The sequence below is a fragment of the Pseudophryne corroboree genome (assembly GCF_028390025.1).
Source record: "Pseudophryne corroboree isolate aPseCor3 chromosome 3 unlocalized genomic scaffold, aPseCor3.hap2 SUPER_3_unloc_27, whole genome shotgun sequence".
Lineage (NCBI taxonomy): Eukaryota > Metazoa > Chordata > Amphibia > Anura > Myobatrachidae > Pseudophryne > Pseudophryne corroboree.
In genome coordinates, this window is record NW_026967516.1 from 191561 (window position 1) to 218292 (window position 26732).

The following is a 26732-nucleotide window of genomic DNA, read 5'->3' on the forward strand; positions in this document are numbered from 1 at the left end:
AATACATGGATTTGACTGGGGAGTTTAGGGGATCTGGGAGCATCATAGTGACATAACTTATACAGGGACATGTCTTGGGAGGTGAGGGGGTTTGGGAATGTGACAGTGACATCAGTTATAGATATAGTAATAATACAGGGACATGACTGGGAAGGTGAGGGCATCTGAGAATGTCACAGTGACATCACTTATATCTCTAGTAATAATACAGGGACATAACTGGGGGTGAGGGGGATCTGGGAGCGTCACAGGGACATCACTTATATCTCTACTAATAATACAGGGACGTGACTGGAGAGGAGAGGGGATCTGGTAGCGTCACAGTGACACCACTTATATCTATAATAATAATGGGACATGACTGGGGAATGAGGGGGTCTGGGAGTGTTACAGTTACATTACATATCTATATTAATAATACAGGGACATGACTGGGAAAGTGAGGGGATCTGGTAGTGTCACAGTGACATCACTAATATCTATAGTAATAATACAGGGACATGACTGGGGGAGGGGGGGGGTGAGGGGATCTGGGAGTGTCACAGTGACATCACTGATATCTATAGTAATAATACAGGGACATGACTGTGGAGGTGAGGGGATCTGGGAGTGTCACAGTGACATCACTAATATCTATAGTAATAATACAGGGACATGACTGTGGAGGTGAGGGGATCTGGGAGTGTTAAAGTGACGTCACTTGTCTGTAGTAATAATACAGGGACATGACTGGGTAGGTGAGGGGGATCTGGGAGTTTCACAGTAACATCACATATCTATAGTAATAATACAGGGACATGACTGGGGAGGTGAGAGGATCTGGGAGCGTCACAGTGACATTACTTATATCTACAGTAATACAGGGACATGACTGGGGAGGTCAGGGGATCTGGGAGCCTCACAGTGACATCACTTATTTATTTTTCATCCACTAGGGGGCTCTGGAGTACTCTTGGGATATGGATGTTGCGATAGCAGGTATAGGCACATTTAAATATTTAAATGTGTAACCCTCTTCCCCCCCTCCATACTTCCAAGATGCCTCAGTGTTTTGTTTTTTTTGCCTTCACCAGGGAAGGTCACAACCGGGAGTCATTCCAGGGTTTACTTTTACTTTTTCTAAATATTTTTTCTTGTATCAATCACACTCCCTCCCCAGCTTATTAAGAAGCTTGGGTCTGGGAGTGTGTGCTGCTGTTGTGCAGTGAAGGCTTGTTGGTGCTTAGACAGAGAAGACCCGCTATAGACCTACATCAGCAGTAGCTGATTCAGCCATGGCTGCAGGAGCTGGACGGAGCTTAGAGAGAAGCCCCGTCGGAGCCTCCCCATTACACTGAGGTAAGGAGCGGGCGGTCAGCTTATGCCGCTCCGTTGGACCTGTTTGTTGCTGTGATAGTGGGGCAGTTAGCTCCTGCTGCCGCCCCTCCATGTGCGGGGAACGTTTTTTGCACGAGCTGCTTACTAAGGTATAGCTTTACTGGCTCAATCTCCCCCGCTTCCTGGCTCACACCAGTGGTTAGACACATACTGCCACTGGGCGCCTGTGTCGCTCCACACCTCCCCACTCCCCGGCACCCAGCAGCGCAGCTCCAAACAGCGCTGCCTCTGCCCTCTACAATCTGCCCCTCTAGACAACTGGGAAGCGGCTCCCAGCAGTAGTCAAATAATGCTGCCGCTGGGCACCTGTCAGGCAACACCTCGCAGCTCCAGAGAAGCGGCTCCCATCAGCAGACAGATCACACTGCCGCCGCTGGACGCCCGACACACATCTACCCCGCTCTCCGGCTTCCACCAGTGCACAGACCACGGTGGGTATCTGCTGCTGCTGCAGGGCAGCATCACTCAGAGCCGGTGCTTGGTATACAATGCGAGGGGGTATGGGTGGAAGAAGCTAGGTGCGGCTCACTGCTTTAAGCATTGGGGGAGGTCATGGCAGTCCCTAGTTCAGCGGTTCCTCTAAATATAAGGTATGGTGGCCAGGGCTATAAGGGACAGAACAGGCTATTAAGCCTAGGTTATGAGTGCTTTTTGGGGTACATAGGTTATAGTCAGATGCACATGCTGGGACGCACCTACTTCCTGCTTCTTCCTACAGCAATATGTCAGTCCTACAACACACGTCCACTGGAGGGGGCAGGGGTGTTTAGTAGGTGGCACAGTGACCATCATAGATTTCCTCTATAACACAGTGAGGTGCACATGGTATTATAGACACTACAGTTATTTTCACTGAGTTGTGCGGATGTTGTCTCACTGTATTATTGTCTGTCTGTCTGCATGACAATATGAGAAACAGCAGCTTGTCTGTGATAACTGTGAGAATGCCTGATTTGCAGTCAGAGTTGTCCGCTGCACGAAAAGACCATGATGCGGCTAAGTCTGATTCACGGATAATACCGTGTGAGCAGCCAATGTGGGCTCAGGATGTTTCTAGAACTTTGCTGGGTTACAAAGTCCATGTATAATTCAATTTCTAAGAATGGTCATCGTTTGTCTCATAATTACATTCTGATGGTGCAATGCCACATCTGATATCTCAGCATTGGGTCAGGAGTCAGATAGTGAGGTCACTAATAGCCCGAGCTATGATGATCTCATTAGAGCGGTACGCCAGCTGCTAGGTTGCACTGAAACATATGAGGTTTTATTGCTAGCAGACTATGGGCGACTGTGTGTTTTTTTTATTCATATCTCTTAATAGGCAGTTAATAGAAGCATGGCTAAATCCAGTTAAACACTTTTCTGGGACAACACGATTTCTGTCTAAATATCTTTTCCCACAGGCTATGACAACTAAATCGCCATCGGTGGAGTCTTCAGTTTCTAAACTTTCACTAAAATTGACTATTCCAGTCCCAGGTGCAGCTACGCTTAAAGACCCCTCGGAGAGTAAGCTGGGGGCCATGCTAAAGTCCATGTATACAGCAACAGGGGTGATGCTTACACCTGTTTGAGTTGGGGTTTGGGTTAACAAGGCTGTAGTTGCATGGGTGAAACAGCTCAGGTTAGGCCTACAACAGGGTTTTCCCTCAGACCAGCTTATATTTCTTTATCATCCACTAGGGGTCACTGGAGTACTCTTGGGATATGGACGGGCGTAGCCGAACAAAGGCACTGAATATTCAAATTTAGGACTCTCCCCCCCTCCATATCCCCAAGTACCTCAATGTACTTTGCCAGTGTTTTTTCGGTGCTCACAGCATGAACATGACACATTTCAGAAGATTTTTATTTTTAATTTTTACACTTCCCGTCCCAGTTTCTGAAAAAACATGGGTCCGGGATGGTGCCGCTGCAATGCAGCGAATGGCGTGTCGGTCCTCACAAAGAGCACCCTCACAGCCACAGGCGCTATAAGCAAGCGCATGGCGTGTCGGTCCTCACAAAGAGCACCCTCACAGCCACAGGCAGCCACTGTCTCCTGCAAACTGAACGGAGCTTACAGGAAGAAGCTCCGTCACAGCCAGGATGAGACATAGAGCTGGAAGGATCTACAGCTGCAAGGAGCTTACAGCAGAAGCCCGTCACAGCCAAGATGAGAAGCTGGAGGCTGAAACGGAGCTTGCAGAGAGAAGCTCGTCACAGCCAGGATCAAGGTATGGTTGTCAGGGCGGTCAGCTCACGCTGCCACCCTGTTGTGTGGGGAAAATTCTTTATTGATGCGGCGAGTAAGGTATGGATGTCAGGGCGGTCAGCTCACGCTGCCGCCCTGTTGTGTGGGGAAATGCTTTACTAATGCACCCGTCGCCGCTGATTAGAACCCTGAGCGAGGCCAGCCGAGACAGCCTCACTACACAGCTCTGAGCGGCCGCACGTCATTCAGAGACGCCGGCCACTCTTCCAGGGCTGACCGCCAGGGACGCCGGTCACTCGTCCAGCGCTGACCGCCCACCGCAGCCGCCGCTGATTACACGGAGCTAAGCCATCAGAGGCGCACACTGCTGAATGTAAGGTGCGCTCTTCCGGACGGCTCCCCGGCGCTATACACAGCGCTCCCCGGCTCAGCGCTCCCCGGCTCTCCCTGCACCCGCTCCCGTCCGCTGCAGGTAACAGGGGATAGAAGCTAGCTCACAAGCAGCGCAGCTGCAGAGGGGTGAGGGGGAGTAATGCCCATAGCAGCAGTACCAAAGGGCTGCATGGGTTAAGAAATAGGCTGTTCAGTTTGTTTGTTTGTTTTTTAAACAATACTCTGGTTTCTCTTTAGAATGACTAAATCTTTCGCCTTTTTACTAAAGATTTTCGTGGAGAGGAACAACCATGAGTTTCATGCAGCCATTTTTTAACCATGTTTCTGTTAAGGATGCAATATAATACACAGCAAGTGTTTATTTTACTGGAAGGCTAACTAAAAGCATGTATTGTGAATGCATGTATTTTACTGTATACTAAACCTGTGATATCACTGTATAATAGCCTATTAAGACTAGATTAGCACTGCAGCAGGTAAACTGTACTGTGATTTTCAGTGAAAGCATGGCATGAGGGCCATTTTAATCATTGCTGTTTTTCCAGCTTATAATTCCAGAACATTCCGGCCATACACCTCTACTCCACAAGGAGGCGCAGGGGTGTTAGTGGGAATTTTTAGTTCAGGATATTTCTAGAACATTCCTGCCCTACATCTTTAAGCCACCAGAAGGCGCAGGGGTGTTAGTAGGAATTTTTGGTTCAGGTTTCACATAAATTAGCCATGTAATCTGTATTTCTAAATAATTCTAGAACATTCCTGCCCTACATCTCTAAGCCACCAGAGGCGCAGGGGGGTTAGTATGAATTTGGTTCGGGTTTCATATGCCTATGTGAACTGCTTTTCACATAAAGAATACTTTAGTTTCTCTTCATATCGAATAAATCTTTTGTTTTTGCTAAAGATTTCCGTAAAAAGAAACAAGCATGAGTTTCATATGAATATGCTGTTCAGCAATAACATATATATATATATGACACATAATAACTTCATTAAGTCGTGCAAGTGTCTGTCTGTTGCCTATTATGGTGTCTGTCTACATAGCAAGAAGGCTCTAGTACAGACTAAAAATAATTTTAAAAACCTATGTTAACATTGGCAATTCAAATTAAAACAGCGGTAACATCGGAGTCTCGGAATGACTCCGCCAGCTTTAACAAAAGACAGTCTTTCCAAAGGGCCCATTTCTCTTTGGGTACCAGAGTGTTATTTCACTGGTCTTATAATTTAATGCACGATTCTATGTCAAATCTCACACAGATAACTACCAGTGAGAAGGGTACATTAGTCCAGCACTCACATAGTGCGGGGTTTTGGACAACTTTACATAATCGTTTCCAGAAGGACGCGATCCGCCATTGGTAGATGCGTTTCTGTCAAACATTATAAAAGCCCAGGATACATTTGGGTCACTAGAATCTATGTATGAAACAATGCCGATCACTGTTAAAAGAACCTGCAGAGTATATCTGTAGAGCTTCTGCTAACGCCGGTTATTTTCATTGTCGCTATTTAAGCGCAACAAGGCCAGAGCTTGTTTGCTCCTAAATTTAATATACTTGTAACGGCGTTTTATCCTTTTATGATATTCAGCCATTACCGCATACAGTATACTTGTAACAGCGTTTTATCCCTTTATAAGAAACAGTCACGCCTTGTAACGACAGGATCAGCAAGCCAGTGGTTGGATGACCTCTTTTACAATTGTGAAAGCGCGTCTTTACATGTTACATTTGCGAGGTTTCATGACTTCAACTCATATATGTCTCAGCTATTTAAAGCTTAAAGTACAAAAATGCCTCTGTCGAACGGTTGGCAGGTTGTCATTTAGTCTTTGCTGGTTTATAAACCAGGCAGTAGTACGCCAACAGAGTCACAGTTACTTATTCCCGTCTGTTTGAGCAAAATCAAACAGCTCCGTCGCAATATCAATCAGCAGGTCATTTACTACAGTTGGAAAATGGATTTTCTGCGGTTAGTATTTGCTTATTGGAGCCATAAAATTGCATAATTGCATTTGATCTTCACAATGTGTATTTCCCCATTTCGGTTTGTCCATCACAGGTTCTAGCGTTTGCAAATCGCTACAACCATTAACCATTTCATGTCTACCGTTGCTTATCGCTTCGGGTATTTACCAAAGTTATGTTGGGATGATAGCTCATCTCACATAAGAACTCTGTCTCAACAAAGTTCCTCTAACTTGCGCTACTAATGTATACTGCGGTAGCAGATCAAGTTCGAAAACAATCGCATCTAATTCTGTCTAAACGATGTCAAGTCCTAGGTAAGATTATAAATATGGTAAATCAAAGACTTTTACCTACTACACCAGCAAGAACAAATGTACATCTAGTAATTAGTGCAAAACACGCACACTAGCGGTACATTGGTGTATTCACCTATTAAGAATAAAGATGTGTTTTCAATTTAGTTTGCCACCCTTCACTCGCGTTTCCCACAGAGGGACAAGGGTGCATATACTCTGGACGACAGTCGCAGAGGGTCAGGATTTGTAGATAAAATAAGCAACAAAGGTTCTAAAACACGACAGATTGCTGTCGATAAATGTCCTAGAACTCCGTGCATTTTACAATGAAATACATGATTCGCTTTCAGTCTGACCAGGGATATACTCTGGTTTCTCTGCAGAACGAATAAATCTTTCGCCTTTTACTAAAGATTTCCGTAGAAAGGAACAACCGTAAGTTGCATGTAATTTTTTGATGCCTGGCTCACGCTGGCCTTAAGCAGTCAAACAAGGCAACGGCAGTTGCATACACAACAACCAGTGAGAACCAAGAAGCCGCATGGCAATGCGGCAGGTAACTCAAATCCTCAATGGCTCAGAACACCATTATGTGAAAATGTCAAGAGATCATTCCGTAAGTGGACATCTGTTAGACAGATGATCTCACCCGTCAGGATTTGGATCCTGAAAACTGGACATTAAATCCAGAGGTGTTTCATATGTGAGTCCACAGAAGGAGGTTTCCCTCAAGTATACATGATGGCATCACGCCACAATTACAAAAGCTCAGTATGTGTACAAAACAGATCACAAGGGCAGTGGCGGTGGAGTCTCTCACATTCATGTGGTCATTCAGCATCAAGTATCTGGATCCACTATTTTCCGCTTATCTCTCCGTTGCCAAAACGGATCATAAGACAGTTCGTCACAGTCATACTGGTGGAATCTCAGGGGTTTCGGAGAAGTTTGCTTCTCGAATTTCCAAGGAATAATTGCACACGATCTTGGCCCGCTCATAATACGTTCAAACTGTTACATCAGGGAACGTTCTTTTACCCATAGTTACCTAGGTACCTATTATCTATGTACCGCAGCTGCGGTTAACGGGGTGAGGGTTCAGACTGCCCTCTTAAGAAATAGAGCATTACAGTATCGGTTATACCAACCATGTTAACTAGTAAGCCGCTTAATTCAGCTCATTATTACAAAATTTCGTGTGCTTACATAGGTTGTAAACCTCGGAAGTTTCCAACATCATCCTTCAAGTTACCCGTATTCTGTTAAACGGGGTGGGATGGAAAACTGCGTTGATCTACACTAAGAGTGCAGGTATCTGTGTGGTAAACTTATATTCAAAGACGTTTGCCTCGATTTGCGTCTGTACACACCTTTCTACAAGGTGTCATCAAAGTTCAGACTCTATTTATTCCACCTACAGCGCCAGGCGACTTGAGGTTGGGTTCAGATTTCTTACAGTTTTCATATTTTGGACCCTTTCAACAAAAGGGAATTACGTTTCTCACTTTGGAAAACATTTTTCTTATAGCCTTGGCTTCTAGCCTTGGCTTCGGAAAGGGTTTTGTTTTCATATTTGGGTGCCTTGTAGTCCAAGCCACCGTATTTGAGTTTTCTCAGGACAAGGCAGATCTTCGGACGAATTCCGCTTTCGTATTCCTCACATCAATATACCATTAGTGGGTCTTGTGTGGACAGCACATTCTAGAATTCTGAATGTGGTACACGCATTACGCGTTTATATATGTCCCGAACGTATACAGTACGTGATATGAATACGTTGTTTGTTCTCTATAATACTGCCAACTGGGGTTAGCCAGTTTCTCAGCAGACATTATCCAGTTGGATAATAATAATGACTACAAGTCTGGCTTACTTTAAGGCTAAGTTACAATTGCCGTCAGTAATAGCTCATCCCACAGGTTCTGTGGGAATGTCACACCCAGCGGGTCGTGGAGTGTCTACGACGCGGCTACATAGCCTTCAGTGCACCACGTTTGTGCACTTTTACACGTTATGAATGGTGGCGCCGTCAGCATCTAGCTTTGGCTGCCTACTGTTACAAGTATCAAACAGCTCTCCCGCCCACGAGGGAAGCTTTGGTACGTCCCAAGAGTACTCCAGTGACCCCTAGTGGATGATAAAGAAAATAGGATTTTGGTACTTACCAGGTAAATCCTTTTCTTTGAATCCATAGGGGGCACTGGACGCCCACCCAGAGCAGTTTTACCTGGGTTGTTTTAAGCTCAAGGGAGCTTAGTGAACAAATTTTACTTGGGTGGTATTAAGCTCAAAGGAGCTTATGGTAACACATTTTCACCGATTGGCTCAAATTATAAAGTTCTATCGGTTAAGGTGTCAACTGTTTAGTTGACAATAAGGTTACGGATCAACTTTGTGGTTGTCCGTTATGTTATAGGGATTCTCCATTGTCAACCTCTCTATATCCTGTTCGCTCAGTAAAAAACACTGGCAAAGTACACTGAGGTACTTGGGGATATGGAGGGGGGGAGAGTCCTAAATTTGAATATTCAGTGCCTTTGTTCGGCTACGCCCGTCCATATCCCAAGAGTACTCCAGTGCCCCCTATGGATTCAAAGAAAAGGATTTACCTGGTAAGTACCAAAATCCTATTTTCTTACCGATCACATTTGTGAATTGGTTGAGTATTTAGTTACGGCTTCGTTGGACGTTGGACAAGTTTATTCTTGGCTTGCGGCCCGACAGCCACTGTGGTTTCGTTCTTGACAGGCCGAGGTAGAGTCAAAACGAGGAATAGAGTATTTGTCACAACAAATACTTCATAAACATGCCTTACTGTTGTACAGTGTACTAGTTCAGTACGGATGGATTGTCAACTTTAAAAAAATAAATAAATCAAGTTGTGTCACGTGTCAAAGAATTACATTTTATGAATGATTCTGATTACGGTGGATCAACGCATTTACCTGCCACAACAGAAAGTACATGCTATTCGTCATCTAGTACTGCCAGTGCTCAAACCACGGACAGTCTCGGGGCATTTGTGCATTTCGACTGGTAAGACAGATGGAGGCATCTTTCATCACACTCCAGTTCAGAAGATTTCACTCAGGTCCCTTTCAGCTGGATCTTCTCACATAGTGATCCGGCTCTCATCTACAAATTCATCAGATGGTGCGCTTGTGGCTCCACATACACAATCTCACTGCGGGAAAAAGGTTCGGAGTCTGGAATTGGATAATTCTGATGACGGACGCAAGTCTCAAAGGTTGGGGAGCAGTGGTCCAACATTGTCATTTTCAGGGTCTATGTTCAGACCGAGAAAGATTACTGTCAATCAGTGTCCTGGAACTCAGGGCAATTTACAACGCTCTGCGTCAGGCAGTTCACTTGCTCCTGTTTCAGACTGTTCAGGTTCAGTCGGACAACGCAACAGAAGTCGCATACATCAACAAACAAGGAGGGACTCAAAGTCGCATGGCCATGCGAGAAGTTGCTCAAATCCTCAATTGGGCCGAACATCACCACGTGATATTGTTGGCGGTCTTCATTCCAGGACTGCACAACTGGAAAGTAGATTATCTCAGTAGTCAGGATTTTCCTCCAGCTGATTCTGCTATGTCCAGACCTACTACAGCAGGGGTCATTCCTTTACCCCAATTTAGCGTGGCTGCGTTTTTTACGGGGTGGCTGTTGAGACCACTCTCAAGGCGAGAGAGCATTCCACAGTTGGTTATACCAACCATATTACGTGCTAGGAAGCCAGTTTCAGCAGCTCATTATCACAGGATTTGGCTAGCTTATATAGGTTGGTGTGAAGCTAGGATGTTTCCGAATCTTTTGATCTTTTACAGACGTGGTTAGATGGAGGACTGCGTTTAGCGACACTAACGGTGCAGGTCTCTGCCTTGTCAGTTTTCTTTCAAAGGCGTTTGGCACTTTTGCCAACAGTTCACAATTTCCTGCAAGGTGTCCTTAGAGTTCAACCTCCATTCATTCCACCTACAGCTCCATGGGACTTGAATCTAGTTTTGTATGTTTTTTCAGTCAAGTTTTGAACCCTTGCAAAACGTGCATGTTAAGTTTATAACTTGGAAAACCGTGTTTCTCTTACGTCCTAGAGGATGCTGGTGTCCACATGAGTACCATGGGGTATAGACGGGTCCACTAGGAGCCATTGGCACTTTAAGAGTTTAATAGTGTGGGCTGGCTCCTCCCTCTATGCCCCTCCTACCAGACTCAGTTTAGAAAATGTACCCGGAGGAGCCGGTCACAGCTAGGGGAGCTCTCAGAGCTTCTTTAGTTTTATTGTTTTCTTGAAGTAATTTAGGCACAGGGAGGCTGCTGGCAACAGCCTCCCTGCTTCGTGGGACTTAGGGGGCAAGTAGTGTCCGCCCTGCGGGGTCTGAGCCACTATCTCCGATGATAGGACACTGAGCTCCTGAGGGTGATGATCGTTAGCTGCCCCAGGCGACCGCACTCTCCCGCAGTATGCCGCCACCCCCTAACAGACCCAGAATTCCGGTGGTGAGTCAGTCACCGCCTCCCCAGACGCAGCGCTGAACGCAGGAAGATTGACAGTGGAGAGGCGGTCCGGGCGGATACTCACGGTTGGATGCCATTTTCTGGGAGTGGTCATCCGAACACAGGTGTTTCCGGGCAAACTGAGGGCGGATGTCTGACGTCAAAGCCGGGAGGAACATCGCTGGATCTGTCGCACAGGCTACTTGAGAGGCTTGCCTACACTCGCCTTACACACTTTCTTAACTCGCACAACTTATTGGACCCACTTCAGTCAGGCTTTCGTGCCCAACACTCCAGAGAGACGGCACTGACCAAAGTAGTGAATGATGTAGTCCATTGTTTCCCAACCACGGTCCTCAAGGCACACCAACAGTGCAGGTTTTAGCGATATCCAGGCTTTAGCACAGGTGACTTAATTAGTAGCTCAGTTATTTTGATTTAACCATCTGTGCTGAAGCCTGGATATCGCTAAAACCTGCACTGTTAGTGTGCCTTGAGGACCGCGGTTGGGAATGCCTGATCTATTGGCTCGTGTCACTGGATGCCTGTCTGCCATTTCATCTTGGATGTCATCTCGTCACCTCAAACTCAACATTTCCAATACCGAATTAATTATTTTCCCACCAGCTAAGAGTAGTTACCAACCTGATATCTCTATAACTGTTGACAATGCAACTATCCACCCCACCCCACAAGCTTGTTGCCTAGGTGTCAACCTTGACTCTGAACTGTCCTTTGTTCCACACATTCAATCTGTCTCTAAATCATGTTACATGCACCTTAAAAACATATCCAAAATACGCCCTTATCTTACACAAGATACTGCAAAAACTCTAATCCAGAGGTTCTCAAAGTCGGTCCTCAGGACCCCACACAGTGCATGTTTTGCAGGTAACCCAGCATGTGTGCAGGTGTATTAATTAATCATTGACACATTTTAAAGGTTCACAGGTGGAGCTAATTATTTCACTTGTGATTCTATGAGGAGACCTACAAAACATGCACTGTGTGGGGTCCTGAGGACCGAGTTTGAGAACCTGTGCTCTAATCCATGCACTCATCATCTCCCGCATTGATTATTGTAATAGTCTCCTTACTGGTCTTCCCATACATAGGCTATCACCACTTTAATCCATTTTAAATGCAGCTAATCTTCCTCGCTAGACGTTCTTCATCTGCTGATCCGCTCTGTCAGTCTCTCCATTGGTTACCTGTTTTCTACTGTGTCAAATATAAAATACTGTTACTTACATACAAGGCTATTAACCAAACTGCACCATCATACATCTCCTCACTCATCTCAAAATATCTCCCTACCAGATCTCTCCGCTCTGCACAAGATCTGCATCTCTCATCCACATGTATTACCTGTTCCCACTCAAAATTACAGGACTTTACCCGGGCTTCACCCACTCTGTGGAATGCACTCCCACGCACAATAAGACTCTCCTCTAGTCTCCAAACCTTTAAACGTTCTCTGAAAACTCATCTCTTCTGACAAGCCTACCAAATTTCAGACCCACACACATAACCTTCAATGCTTCCCTATCCAGTTACATCCCCTCTGTACAGTCCACATAAATCCCCTCTGTACAGTCCACATAACCTCACATTTTGTCTTCCAACATTGCTGGGTGATCAGATCATATACAACCCATTAAGAACCTAGCAACCTGGGGAACCATTATGTAACAGGTAGCATCTATCCTTGTGTATCAATGCCTATTTCCCTATAGGTTGTAAGCTTGCAAGCAGGGCCTTCCTACCTCTGTCTGTCTTTGCCCAGTTTTCTTCTATAATTGTTGTTCTAATTATAAAGCACAACGGAATATGCTGCGCTATATAAGAAACTGCTAATAAATAATAAATAAGTAGATCCAGCCTTACTCCTAGGTTGCTGGAAACTTTTTTAGCTTAGCAGGAGTGCACAAGTGAACGCAGCCCTGCTAAGCTAAAATACACTCCCCCATAGGCGTGGATTAGTTGATTGCACCAGCAGCAAAAAATTGCTGGCTGCGATCAACTCGGAATGACCCCATTGTCTCTACCTAGGGAAGCGCTGTGTGTGTGCTGGCTCCAAGCTCAGTGCTTCTCTGAAGGATTTTGGGGGGAAACTGTGTCTGACATTTTCCTGTGTGAGTGTGGGTTTATGTTTCTCACATAACCATGTCCAGGGATTCTGTGTCTTATGCTACAGAGGACGCTTCTTCTCCAGAAGAGTCCATTTCCTGTACCCAGGTATGTAATGTTTTGTCTCAGATTCCTTTCGGGCTGCTAAGACTAAAAAGTCCAAACCTCCTACCACCTTCTTTAGAGGAGGTCGTGCAAAATCCAAAAAACCTACACCTGCAGGTTTCCATGAGCAGAAGCCGGCTTCTGGTACATCAAAATCTTCAGCATGACGGTGGACCGCGCAGCCTGGAGGATGGACGGGTGGGAGCGAGACTCGTCTGGGTGTCGTCCAGCCTGGATCCCAGGGTGCAGGATGTTGTGTCCCAGGGGTATAAGCTGGAGTTTCAAGATCTCCCACCTCACCGATTCTTCAAATCAGGCTTGCCAGCTTTACTGACAGACAGGGCTATTCTACAGGAAGCCGTCTAAAAATTGGAAAAGTCAGAGGTTATTGTTCCAGTTCCACCTCATCAGCAAAACAAGGGTTACTATTCGAACCTTTTCGTGGTACCGAAACCGGATGGTTCGGTCAGGCCAATTTTGAACTTGAACTTCAAAATGGAGTCTCTGAGGGCAGTGACCTCAGGTCTGGAGGAGGGGGAGTTTCTGGTGTCCATAGATATCAAGGATGCGTACCATCACATTCCCATTTGGCCGCCGCATCAGGCTTATCTCAGGTTGGCACTGTTAGACAATCACTATCAGTTCCAGGCACTGCCATTCGGTCTCTCCACGGCACGAGGGTCTTCACCAAGGTGATGGCAGAGATGATGGTTCTCCGAGAGACAGGGAGTGAACATAATTCCATATCTGGATGATCTGCTGATAAAGGCATCGTCCAGGGAGAAGTTGTTACAGTCCATTGCTCTCATGAGTCATCTGGTCAGGGAGCACGGTTGGATCCTGAACCTTCTAAAGTCCCGTTTGGAGCCGACAAGGAGATTGTCTTTCCTGGTGATGATCCTCGACACGGAGGTGCAAAGGGTGTTTCTACCGGTGGAGAAGGCGTTGGTGATACAGTCCATGGTCTGGGATGTCTTGAAGCCTGCCCGGATATCGGTCCATCAGTGCATTCGCCTTCTGGGGAAGATGGTTGCCTCTTACGAGGCTCTACAGTACAGAAAATTTCATGCTCGGTCATTCCAACTGGATCTCCTAGACCAGTGATCGGGATCTCACCTACTCATGCACCAGAGGATACTTCTGTCGCCGAAAGCAAGGATTTCACTCCTCTGGTGGCTGCAACTGCCTCACCTTCTGGAGGGCCGCAAGTTTGGGGTTCAGAACTGGATCTTCTAACCACTGATGCAAGTCTCAGAGGTTGCGGAGCAGTCACCCAAGGGGAAATCGTCCAAGGAAGGTGGTCAAGTCAGGATCCCATCTTCCAATAAACATCCTGGAGCTAAGAGGCGTGTTCTACAAGCAGCACAGCTTCTGCAAGATCAGACCTTTCAAGTGCAGTCGGACAATGTAACGACGATGTTCTACTTAAACCGGCAGGGCGGAACGAAGAGCAGAGCTGCAATGTCAGAAGTGACAAAAATCCTCCTCTGGGCAGAAAGGCATGCAGTAGCGCTGTCACCAATCTTCATTCCGGGAGTGGACAACTGGGAAGCGGATTAACTCAGCAGACACGATCTCCATCCAGGAGAGTGGGGCCTCCACCCGTAGGTGTTCGTGGAGGTAAGAATTCGTTGGGGTGTACCTCAAATAGACATGATGGCCTCCCGCCTCAACAAGAAGCTTCAGAGGTACTGTTCCAGGTACAGTACCTGTACAGTACAGAGAGACTGACAAGCAGTGGCAGTGGATGCCCTGGTAACGCCGCGGGTGTTCAAGTCAGTGTATGTGTTCCCTCCACTTCCACTCATTCCAAGAATTCTAAAGCTTGTAAAAAGAACAAGGGTTCAGGCGATCCTCATTGCTCCAGACTGGCCAAGGATGGATTGGTACGCGGATCTGCTGGAAGATCCAAGGCCTCTTCCTCTTCGGGAGGATCTTCTGCAACAGGTGCCGTTTGCTTATCAAGACTTACCACGGCTACATTTGACGGCATGGAGGTTGAATGCCAGCTCTTAGCTCGGAAGGGTATTCCGAGCGTGGTTATTCCTATCCTGATACAGGCTAGGAAGGGAGTAACGTCTAAACATTACCATCGAATTTGGAAAAAGTATGTGTCTTGGTGTAAATCCAAGAAATTTCCTGTGGTGGAGTTTCAACTTGGACGGTTTCTCCTTTTCCTGCAAGCAGGTGTGGATATGGTCCTGAGGTTGGGATCCCTAAAGGTTCAGAGTTCGATTTTATCCATTTTCTTCCAGAAACAATTGGCTGTCCTCCCTGAGCTTCAGACCTTTTTTTTAAAGGGGTTCTGCACATCCAGCCTCCCTTTGTGGCGCTGACGGCACCCTGGGATCTTGACGTGGTGTTGCATTTCCTGCAGTCGGATTGATTTGAGCCTTTACAGGAGGCTGAGGTCAAGTTACTCACGTGAAAGGCTGTCACGTTGTTGGCCTTGGCTTCTGCGCAACGTGTGTCGGAATTGGGGGCTTTGTCCTGTAAAAGCCCCTATTTGGTCTTCCATGAAGATAGGGCGGAACTCAGGACGCGTCAACAGTTCCTTCCCAAGGTTGTGTCGGCTTTTCATATCAACCAACCTATTGTGGTGCCAGTGGCTACTAACTCCTAAATTGCTTCAAAGTCCTTGTATGTTGTGAGGGCTTTGAAGATCTATGTGACGAGGACTGCTCATCACAGAAAATCGAACTATGTGTTTGTCCTGCATGATCCCAAGAAAATTGGGTGTCCTGCTTCTAAGTAGACGATTTCTCGCTGTATCAGGTTCACTATCCAGCATGCTTATTCTATGGCAGGCTTGCCGTGTCCAAAATCTGTTAAAGCCCACTCTACTCGTAAGGTGGGTTATTCCTGGGCGGCTGCCTGGGGTGTCTCGGCTTTGCAGCTTTGCTGAGCAGTTACTTGGTCTGGGTTGAACACGTTTGCTAAGTTCTACAAGTTCGATACTTTGGCCTCTGAGGACCTCAAGTTTGGTCAAGCAGTTCTGCAGAAGCCTGCACGCTCTCCCTCCCGTTCTGGGAGCTTTGGTACATCCCCATGGTACTAATGTGGACCCCAGCATCTTCTAGGACGTAAGAGAAAATAGGATTTTAATTACCTACCAGTAAATCATTTTCTCGTAGTTCGTAGAGGATGCTGGGCGCCCGCCCAGCACTTCGTTATCCTGCAGTGGTTCTTTGGTTCAGTACTGCTTTGTTCTTAGGTAAGTACTTTGTTTCTTTACTGATTTCAGTAATGTTTTAGTGGTTACTGAGTTTTCAGGCTTGTTTGCCTTGTATGTGTGAGCTGGTGTGAATCTCGCCACTATCTGTGTAACATCCTTCTCTCGAAGTTGTCTGTCTCCTCGGGCACAGTTTTTAGACTGAGTCTGGTAGGAGGGGCATAGAGGGAGGAGCCAGCCCACACTGTTAAACTCTTAAAGTGCCAATGGCTCCTAGTGGACCCGTCTATACCCCATGGTACTAATGTGGACCCCAGCATCCTCTATGGACTATGAGAAAAGGATTTACCGCTAGGTAATTAAATTCCTATTTTCTCCTAGCCTTAGCTTCGGCAAGGCGTGTTGCACAATTAGGTTCCTTGTCATGCAAGACACCATATCTGGTACTTCATACTGACAGAGCGGAACTTTGGACAAATCCCGCTTTTCTACCACAGGTAGTATCTTCTTTCACATCAAGCAACCAATCGTAGTTCCTGTTTTTCAGAAGATTCAGATACTCCAGCTACTTCGGATGTGGTACGCGCACTCCGCGTTTATGTAGCCCGAACATCAACAGTACATAAAACGGATACTTTGTTTGTTCTCTATGATACAGTCAAGATAGGTTGTCCAGCTTCCAATCAGTTCTTGGCCAGATAGATTAACCTGACCATTCGTCAGGTGTACTTTCATGCTAGTCTAACACCACCTGCATCTGTTTCAGCACATGCCATGTGTTCTGTGGGAACGTCATGGGCAGCAGGTCGTGGAGCTTCTACGACGCAACCTTGCTGTATGGCTACATGGTCATCAGTGAACACATTTGTGCGTTTTTACAAGTTTGATAATTCTGTGGCACCAGCTTCTAGCTTTGGCCGTCTACTGTTACAGGTACCAAACAGTTCTCCCGCCCAAGGGGGAAACTTTGGTACGTCCCAAGAGTACTCCAGTGACCCCTAGTGGATGAAAAAGAAAACAGGATTTTGGTACTTGCCAGATAAATTATTTTCTTTGCATCCACAGGGGGCACTGCACACCCACCCAGAGCAGTTTCACCTGTCTGGTAGTAAGTTCAATAGTTCACATTTTCACCGACTTGAAATGTTAAAGTGATTGTTATCTATTGTCGTGTCAACTTCTAGTTGTCCGTTATGTTATAATGTTATATGTAATTCTCCGTTGTTCATCCTCTCTGTCGCTCCTATTTGGCTAGGCAAAAAACACTAAGGCATCTTGGGAGTATAGAAGGGGAAGGAGGGTTAAACATTAAAAATTTTAAATGTGCCTATCCCTGCTATCGCACCGTCCATATCCCAAGAGTACTCCAGTGCCCCCTAGTGGATTCAAAGAAAGGTATTTATCTGGTAAGTACCAAAATCCTATTATCTATAGTAATAATACAGGGACTTCACTGGAGGTGAGGGGATCTGGGCGTATTTACAGTGATATTTATGTCGTCTCCATTTCAAAGAGGTGTGAAGAAGACATCTGGTGAGCGTGAGACAACCAGCAGCCATCCTTGTGTATCAGGAGGATTGAGCAGGTCCCAGAGAACCATCACGGTGCCTCCACCTCACTCACTGATACATGAGAGACACAGTGACCAGAAGATCCTGGAACTCAGCAACAAGACCATTCAGCTGCTGACTGGATAGTTGACTGCTGGGAATGGGACATTATATAGTAACACCAGGGGACGTGTCTGGGTGATGACTGGAGAGGTGACTGCTGGGAATGGAACATTATACAGTAACACCGGGGGACGTGTCTGGGTGATGACTGGAGAGGTGACTGCTGGGAATGAGACATTATACAGTAACACCAGGGGATGTGTCTGGGTGATGACTGGAGAGGTGACTGCTGGGAATGGGACATTATACAGTAACACCAGGGGACGTGTCTGGGTGATGACTGGAGAGGTGACTGCTGGGAATGGGACATTATACAGTAACACCAGGGGACGTGTCTGGGTGATGACTGGAGAGGTGACTGCTGGGAATTGGACATTATACAGTAACACCAGGGGATGTGTCTGGGTGATGACTGAAGATGTGACTGCTGGGAATGGGGAATTATACAGTAACACCAGGGGATGTGTATGGGAGATGGCTGGAGAGGTGACTGCTGGGAATGGGACATTATACAGTAACACCAGGGGATGTGTATGGGTGATGACTGGAGAGGTGACTGCCGGGAATGGGACATTATACAGTAACACTGGGGGACGTGTCCGGGTGATGACTAGAGAGGTGACTGCTGGAAAAGGGACATTATACAGTAACACCAGGGGATGTGTATGGGTGATGACTGGAGAGGAGACTGCTGGGAATGGGGCATTATACAGTAACACCAGGGGACGTGTCTGGTTGATGACTGGAGAGGTGACTGCTGGGAATGGGACATTATACAGTAACACCAGGGGATGTGTCTGGGTGATGACTGTATCACTGTGTGTGTCAGGTTCCTATAAGGTGTCAGGATGTCACTGTCTATGTCTCCATGCAGGAGGGGGAGTATATAGAGGAACACAGGGGTCTGTACAAGGACGTGATGATGGAGAATCACCGGCCCCTCACATCACTGGGTAAGAGGAGACTGTCATGTATTGTACAGGGGAGAGCAGGTATGGGGACCCCCTATATACACACATCATCTGATAATCACATATATACACTGTACTCAGTCACTGTGTGTCTCCTACAGATGGACCCAGTAACAGAGATACCCCAGAGAGATGTCTCCGTCCTCTGTATTCCCAGGATTGTACAGAGGAGAATCACAGGATCCCACAGGAGGATCAGGTAGGTGGGATTTAGGGTCTCGCCCATATACCAAAGTGACTGTCACTATATAATGTGTAGAGCAGCTGTGTGTGTCTTATACACTATTATACTATTAATATACTATTATTAATGTATATTGTTTTGTGGGCTATTTAGGATGAATGTCTCACTGACATTAAGATAGAAGATACAGAGGAAGAAAAAGAGACGTATGTGACGGATATAAAGGCAGAAGATTTAGAGGGAGAAGAAGAGACGTATGTGACTGATATAAAGGCAGAAGATATACAGGGAGAAGAAGAGACGTATGTGACTGATATAAAGGCAGAAGATATAGAGGGAGAAGAAGAGACGTATGTGACTGATATAAAGGCAGAAGATATAGAGGGAGAAAAAGAGACGTATGTGACTGATATAAAGGCAGAAGATATAGAGGGAGAAGAAGAGACGTATGTGACTGATATAAAGGCAGAAGATATAGAGGGAGAAGAAGAGACGTATGTGACTGATATAAAGGCAGAAGATATAGAGGGAGAAGAAGAGACGTATGTGAGGGGTGATCAGCAGTCTAAGAAGGAGGACATCCCTACAGATATCAGCACAGGTGAGTAATAAACACTAATTACAGAAAAGAGTCACAGTTTCTCCTTGCTCAGTCACTACAGCAATCTCTTATCCTACACCCTCCTCTGTCGGTACAAACTAATGAGGAATATATATTTTCCCAGTGAGGGAGTCAAGAGCCATCACCCCTATTATACTCCTGCTCTCCCCTCACATCATGTCACTGTGTGTTACCAGCCCAGATATCTGACCAGTCTCCTCCCAACACTCTCTGGTGTATCTCATACATCAGGAGCCTTCAGCCCATATTATACTCCTACTCCTCCTCACATCATGTCACTGTGTGTCACCAGCCCAGAGCTCTGACCAGTCTCCCCACACTCTCTGGTATATCTCATACATCAGGAGCCATCAGCCCCTATTATACTCCTGGTCTCCTCACATCATGTCCCTGTGTGTTACCAGCCCAGAGATCTGACCAGTCTCCTCCCCACACTCTATGGTGTATCTCATACATCAGGAGCCATCAGCCCCTATTATACACCTGCTCTCCTCCTCACATCATGTCACTGTGTGTTACCAGCCCAGAGATCTGACCAGTCTCCTCCCCAGACTCTCTGGTGTATCTTATACATCAGGAGCCATCAACCCCTATTATACTCCTGCTCTCCCCCCTCATTCAGAATCCTGCACATTCCCGGCTGATTACCTGTCCACTGGTACTTGGATGACGGCCTTCTCTCTCTAAGTAATCGGGGCTGTCTGGCATTAGGGGCATAGAGAGAAGTGAGGGTGACATATTTATAATTAATTTTCCCAACTAGAATCTAAAATCTACCATTGCAATCCACCCACTTGCTGCCCAGGTGAAAGGGGCAGGATCTATGGGAAAGGATGTCTACACCACAGGAGATAGAGCATGTTGGGTAGTTATTGGTAAATTGAGGGGGAGAGTGCAATGGAATATGTGATTCCTGAGTGGCTACCACCGCCGCCTTTTGGCCAGCGTCACAGGAGAAATATCTGGAAATATCTGCAGATTATCCAGGCACTCAGCTGTGGATGAGGAATACAAAGCAGCCTGTAGAATGTGTTCTTTAATATAAAAAAAAGTGGACCCTGGGCAGAGTGTCCCTCAGAGCTTGGATTGGGGCCTGTTTGGACTTTGGGAGTCTATGGAACCGATCAATAAGAAGGTCCACGGCAGAAGCCTTCGGTGGAAGTTTCTAAAAAGAGAACCGTGGCATAATCCTAAAGCTCAGCATTTATAAGAGATTCTGGAACGCCATTATTCTGATATTATTTCTCAGAGACCTGTCTTCTAAATCAGTGATTTTATCACGAATAGAGACCATGGGATAAATTTACTAAGATGGGAGTTCTATTTAAGATGGGATGTTGCCCATAGCAACCAATCAGAATCTAGTTCTCTTTTATCTAGCACCTTCTAGAACATAATACTTGGAATCTGATTGGTTGCAATGGCAACATCACATCTTAAATAGAACTCCCATCTTAGTAAATTTACCCCCATGTCTTCCTGAAGGGTGTCATGTGCTGAAATCAGATCTTTGTGAGACGCAACAATCTCTTTCATCTTAGTCTGTACGAGTGCCAATCTCACTGATATCGGACCTCAAAGCTTGAATATTAGAGTTAAGTTCTGAGGTTATTTCAGTCCTTAAATGTAGATACCATAGAATGTATAGAGCGTAGAGTAACAGAACTATCTAGAGTGTCTTAAGACGTCTTCAGCCATTACAGCTGGGCTGTGCATCTGACAAGAAGAAGCAGATGATGTTGTAGCGGTCTCTGAAGGACCACCTGAATTTGAGGTACCAAAGAGATAGACAGGTGGGGCTGATGTACCTTTTAACCTTTTTTGGAGGCATGGTAAGCTGACTACAAAGAGACTGACCTCTCAGAGATAGGAAAATACAAACAATCTATAAATAAAAGGAGCAGTAGTACGCTGTCAGGAGGTTACATCAAGATGACTCGGTTCAAAATGACATTCTTAGTCGGGGTGACGGGGGTATCCGAGCCAAAATTTCAAGTAAACATGATGTAATGCAACTCAAATAACACAGTAATGACCAATAAATTCCACTAGATGTCAGCGTGATCACAGATGTAAAGTACTCAGCACAGAGAGACACAAATGGCAAAATATATTCAGTGGATAAATCCACAAAATAATATACTGTGAGGTCGTAATCAGAGTGTAATGAGCTGTGCTCAGACGATACTTGATACTGGGATCTGCATGTAGACTGAGAGGAAGTAGATTATAGTGGTACCATATAAATAGAAGGCAGTTTCACCTCCAGGCAAATGCTTCAGTTTAGTGTAGTAACCCCGGTCTAGCCGTCAGGACAATTATTTAGCAGCTTATAACAATTTTACACCTTATTGAAGGCAAAGCATGCGATGGCCGGGCACCAGGATCCAAAATAGCAGCCATGTCACTTCCCAATATCACTCCCGGGCTCCGGTGACTGTGGGCAGCCCGTTCTGGCCCCAGCAGTAGTGAGCGGGAGAGCAAGCGCTCCCACCTGAGTCAAAAGCGACTCCAAGTCAGGTGGCCAGAGCATGTGGGAAAGACTGGGCGCACTTAGCTCCAAAATTTAGCATGTGGCTTCAGCGGCGGCGCTAGGCTGCGGCAGTGAACAGTGCCCGGAGTGAGCAGAGTGTGCGGCTTTAGGGCAGGAGGAGTGAAGGACTTAATAGATTGGGTCTTGGTCCCAGCAGCGGCTGAGAGCTATCAGGTAGATAAGAAGCCACTTAGTGAGGAGAACTCCAGAAAGTACGTCTGGATGGACTCAGGCCACGCCCCTTTTATTTATTTTATATACTAACAGGGGTGACAGGTGTACATTCCTACAAAGGCAGATCCAATCTCTTTCTCATCAGACTCTGCTGTCTTCCCTGCACTCTCACTCAGATGTTCACTGCTGCCAGTAGCACATGTATGAGAAGCAGAAGTATGGCAGCAGCTGTATAGATCCTGATATGTAATTCTCTATATCATACTTACCGTACACACATCATCCTTATTACTATTGAGAGAATAGAGGTAAGACACTGATGATGGGTGTGTAAGAGTGGATTATAACCTAGCAGATGATGATTGCAGTGTATTATATGGTGTATTGCATGTAAAGTACCTTGTGCCACACCTACTCTGCTGTAGCAATATACCTTATATAAGGGTGAGTAACACATGTACAGGCTTACCAGCGTATGAGCACACACATAAAGGAATACTGCCTTACCAATGCTTCCAGGAGTAACGTTAGGAGACATTTCTCTGATCCATCAGCTCATATGACTGATATTATTGTTCATCTAGAATCTCCAATTCATACGATATGTTCCCCATCCATTGTTTTACATTGGTGCTGACATAGGACTTGGCGAGTGACTACATTTCCATTTATACTTCATGGTTAGTTACCAGTACAAGATAGAGATATATCTAAGTCTTATTATAATATTACATTTGTTATTGTTAGTGTTCTCAGGAGGGTGGACACAATGATTGTCTGAGACACAATATTATAAAGCCTTCAGTAAAAGTTATGTTTTATTATACACACACATTTACAATTAAGTGCCCCAGAGAGTCGTCTTCTCCTATTGTTTACAAGATTAATATTGTTACAGAAAATGTCACATTTCCATAATGTGTTTTATTTCCAGCAGATGGACACACAAGCAGGAATATCTCAGAAGGACATCTAATGTTATCCCCGGATTGTGACATAAAAGATAATGACAGTAGACAGGATTCTCCAGGAGATAACCCCATTACCCCAATTATACATCCAGCTCTATCAACTGGTCCCTCTGATCCTGGGAAATGTTCTCCTGATCACTCTGATATTGGTGCATCTGTTCCAGCTCTGACAGTAGATACAGTGTTTCCCTGTTCTATAGATGCCAAATGTTTTACACAGAACACAAAGCTTATTACCCATCAGACAGGTAAGGCAGGTGAGAGGCCATTTCCATGCTCTGAGTGTGGGAAATATTTTACCTGGAAATCACAACTTGTTACACATCAGCGAAGTCACACAGGTGAGAAGTCATTTCCATGTTCTGAGTGTGGTAAATGTTTTGCACACAAATCTGATCTTATTAGACATAACAGAAGTCACACAGGTGAGAAGCCATTTTCTTGCTCTGAGTGCGGGAAATGTTTTATCCGGAAATCACAACTTGTTGCACATCAGCGAAGTCACACAGGTGAGAGGCCATTTCCATGTTCTGAGTGTGGAAAATATTTTACCTGGAAATCACAACTAGTTACACATCAGCGAAGTCACACAGGTGAGAAGTCATTTCCATGTTCTAAGTGTGGGAAATGTTTTGCACACAAATCAGATCTTATTAGACATAACATAAGTCACACAGGTGAGAAGCCATTTTCTTGCTCTGAGTGCAGGAAATGTTTTATCCGGAAATCCCAACTTGTTACACATCAGAGAAGGCATACAGGTGAGAGGCCATTTCCATGTTCTGAGTGTGGGAAATGTTTTGCATGCAAATCAGACCTTGTTATACATCACAGAAGTCACACAGGTGAGAAGCCATTTTCTTGCTCTGAGTGCGGGAAATGTTTTATCCGGAAATCAAAACTTGTTACACATCAGAGAAGGCATACAGGTGAGAGGCCATTTCCATGTTCTGAGTGTGGGAAATGTTTTATATGCAATTCAGATCTTGTTATACATCAGAGAAGTCACACAGGTGAGAAGCCATTTTCTTGCACTGAATGTGGGAAATGTTTTACACAGAAATCACAACTTGTTACACATCAGCGAAGTCATACAGGTCAGAGGCCATTTCCATGTTCTGAGTGTGAGAAATGTTTTGCACACAAATCAGTTCTTGTTAAACATCAGAGAAGTCACACAGGTGAGAAACCATTTCCATGTTCTGAGTGTGAGAAATGTTTTGCACACAATTCAGCTCTTGTTTTACACCACAGAAGTCACACAGGTGAGAAACCATTTTCTTGCTCTGAGTGTGGAAAATGTTTTACACAAAAATCACAACTTGTTACACATCAGCGAAGTCACACAGGTGAGAAAAAAAGGGGACGGCACCTGGGCACAAATAATTAAAAGATCTGGGATGTTATTATCAATACACCTGATCAAGGATTGCTGCTTCACTTAAGAGGTCACTGTTACCTCCCAAAAATGCAGAAACAACAAAAGATAAAATGAAGCGCTGTCCTGATCAGTATAACTTAAAACATATAACATTTATTAGACATTACACAGACAACATTAATAACACGGCTGGTATATTAAAAAATACTTTTAAAATATAATTAACCCCGTGGCCACTTATCAGTTGATCAACTTATTTACTGCAGTAATAATCAGTGAAGTTCCACACATTTGTATTTGCAAACAGAGCAAAGCTTGGAGGTGTTAAAAGCTGCTACTTAATCTTAGAGCAATAATTAACTGCCAGTTCTTAACTTTTGCCAGATGGAAACAAGCTCAAAGATGTTAAAGATGCTCACTTAGTATCATGCAACAATCTTCAACTGTTCATAACTTATGAGATGATTTAGATTCAAAGCATGCATGCAGATGGTTAATGGAAAAACTGATTAGTAATTAATACTCAGGGATTTCTGTCCAGAGAATATTTCAACTCCACAGTCCAGCGTGGCCACGCTATATAATTAAAACCCAGCACAACGTGTCTTCAGACCAGGCAACCAATTTAGGGAGTGACGTCTCACTCTTAATAGTTACCACTCCGGTCCTCACGTACAAGTGCTGGATGCAACAGATCAACGCCGTGAATGGCACTCCTCTTACGCGTTTCTCCGCCTGTGTGCAGATCGGCGGCTACTTCCAAAGAATAATGAATGAATAATGGAAGAAGCCGCCGATCTGCACACAGGCGGAGAAACGCGTAAGAGGAGTGCCATTCACGGCGTTGATCTGTTGCATCCAGCACTTGTACGTGAGGACCGGAGTGGTAACTATTAAGAGTGAGACGTCACTCCCTAAATTGGTTGCCTGGTCTGAAGACACGTTGTGCTGGGTTTTAATTATATAGCGTGGCCACTCTGGACTGTGGAGTTGAAATATTCTCTGGACAGAAATCCCTGAGTATTAATTACTAATCAGTTTTTCCATTAACCATCTGCATGCATGCTTTGAATCTAAATCATCTCATAAGTTATGAACTAACAGTTGAACACAGGTGAGAAGCCATTTCCATGTTCTGAGAAATAAATCCGCTCTTGTTACACGCAATAAACATCACTGAGGTGAGGAACCATTTTAGTCTTCTGCAGTATACTACTTATTGCTATGCATTGTTCTTAAAGGTTCTTATCCTATCTCCTATGCTTTTTGCAATGTACATGCTATCACTGGGTATAATAATCAGATGTCATGTCCTCATCTGCCACTGCTATACAGATGACCTGTCTTTTGCTCCGGGTACTGAGAACCCAGTACCAATCCTAAATGGTTGTCTAGCTGAGCTCCAGGTATGGGTGATGCCAGTTGGCTGTGACTCAGTCCTGGCGACACAGATTCATATGATAGAAGCTCACCAACAAAGGACAGGACTACAGCTCAGCTTTGTTACCAACCAGACATACGCTTGTGGGTTCAGAGTTACAAAATGCTGATCATGTGCGGAATCTTGGTGTCCTGGATGGTGGAGTGACACGGAGACATCAGGTATCAGCCACAATCAGATCCTCATTTGAGGAACATAGCCAGACTCCAGCACTTATTTCCCTCAGAAGATCTACCTACAGTCTTACATGCACTTGTATCATCACGCAAAGACTACTGCAATGTCCTCTACCTGGGTCTCCCAGCAAAAGAATTGCACCGCTTGTAGCTTGTACAAAATGCAGCAGCCAGGCTGTTACCTAACCAGCCCGTTCCTGCCACATAACACCCATTCTCTGCTCCCTTCACCGGCTGCCTGTAATATGGTGATCTGTTACATAATCTTACTGACTCTCCCAGCCCTACATGACCAGGGTCCATGTACCAGAAGCAGCTTCTGCCTCCTTACCGCCCTGGTTACTTCCACCTGTTGATGAAGGACTGTTAGTAGTACCATAAATCCCCAACTAGTGATTGGATGTCGGATGACAGGTGGGTGTCAGTGGGGAGAGTCAGGGCGGTGGCAGTAGTAGGGGAG

At 45.4% G+C, this 26732-nt stretch overlaps 1 protein-coding gene, 1 non-coding gene and 2 pseudogenes across 2 annotated transcripts; all 4 read left to right on the plus strand.

Moving 5' to 3' along the window:
• Positions 1–3468: 3468 nt before the first annotated feature.
• LOC134983864 (oocyte zinc finger protein XlCOF22-like) lies at positions 3469–25111 on the plus strand. Its single transcript, XM_063949483.1, has 4 exons — positions 3469–3596; positions 18902–18989; positions 19128–19575; positions 23238–25111. The coding sequence occupies exons 1-4, from the start codon at positions 3469–3471 to the stop codon at positions 24662–24664; spliced, it is 2091 nt and encodes a 696-aa protein (XP_063805553.1). The 3' UTR covers positions 24665–25111.
• On the plus strand, positions 4185–4306 carry LOC134983879 (U5 spliceosomal RNA; annotated as a pseudogene).
• Positions 4823–4929, plus strand: LOC134983880 (U5 spliceosomal RNA; annotated as a pseudogene).
• Positions 6600–6714, plus strand: LOC134983883 (U5 spliceosomal RNA). The gene has a single exon (XR_010191698.1). It is a non-coding gene; the product is annotated as a U5 spliceosomal RNA (small nuclear RNA).
• Positions 25112–26732: the final 1621 nt, after the last annotated feature.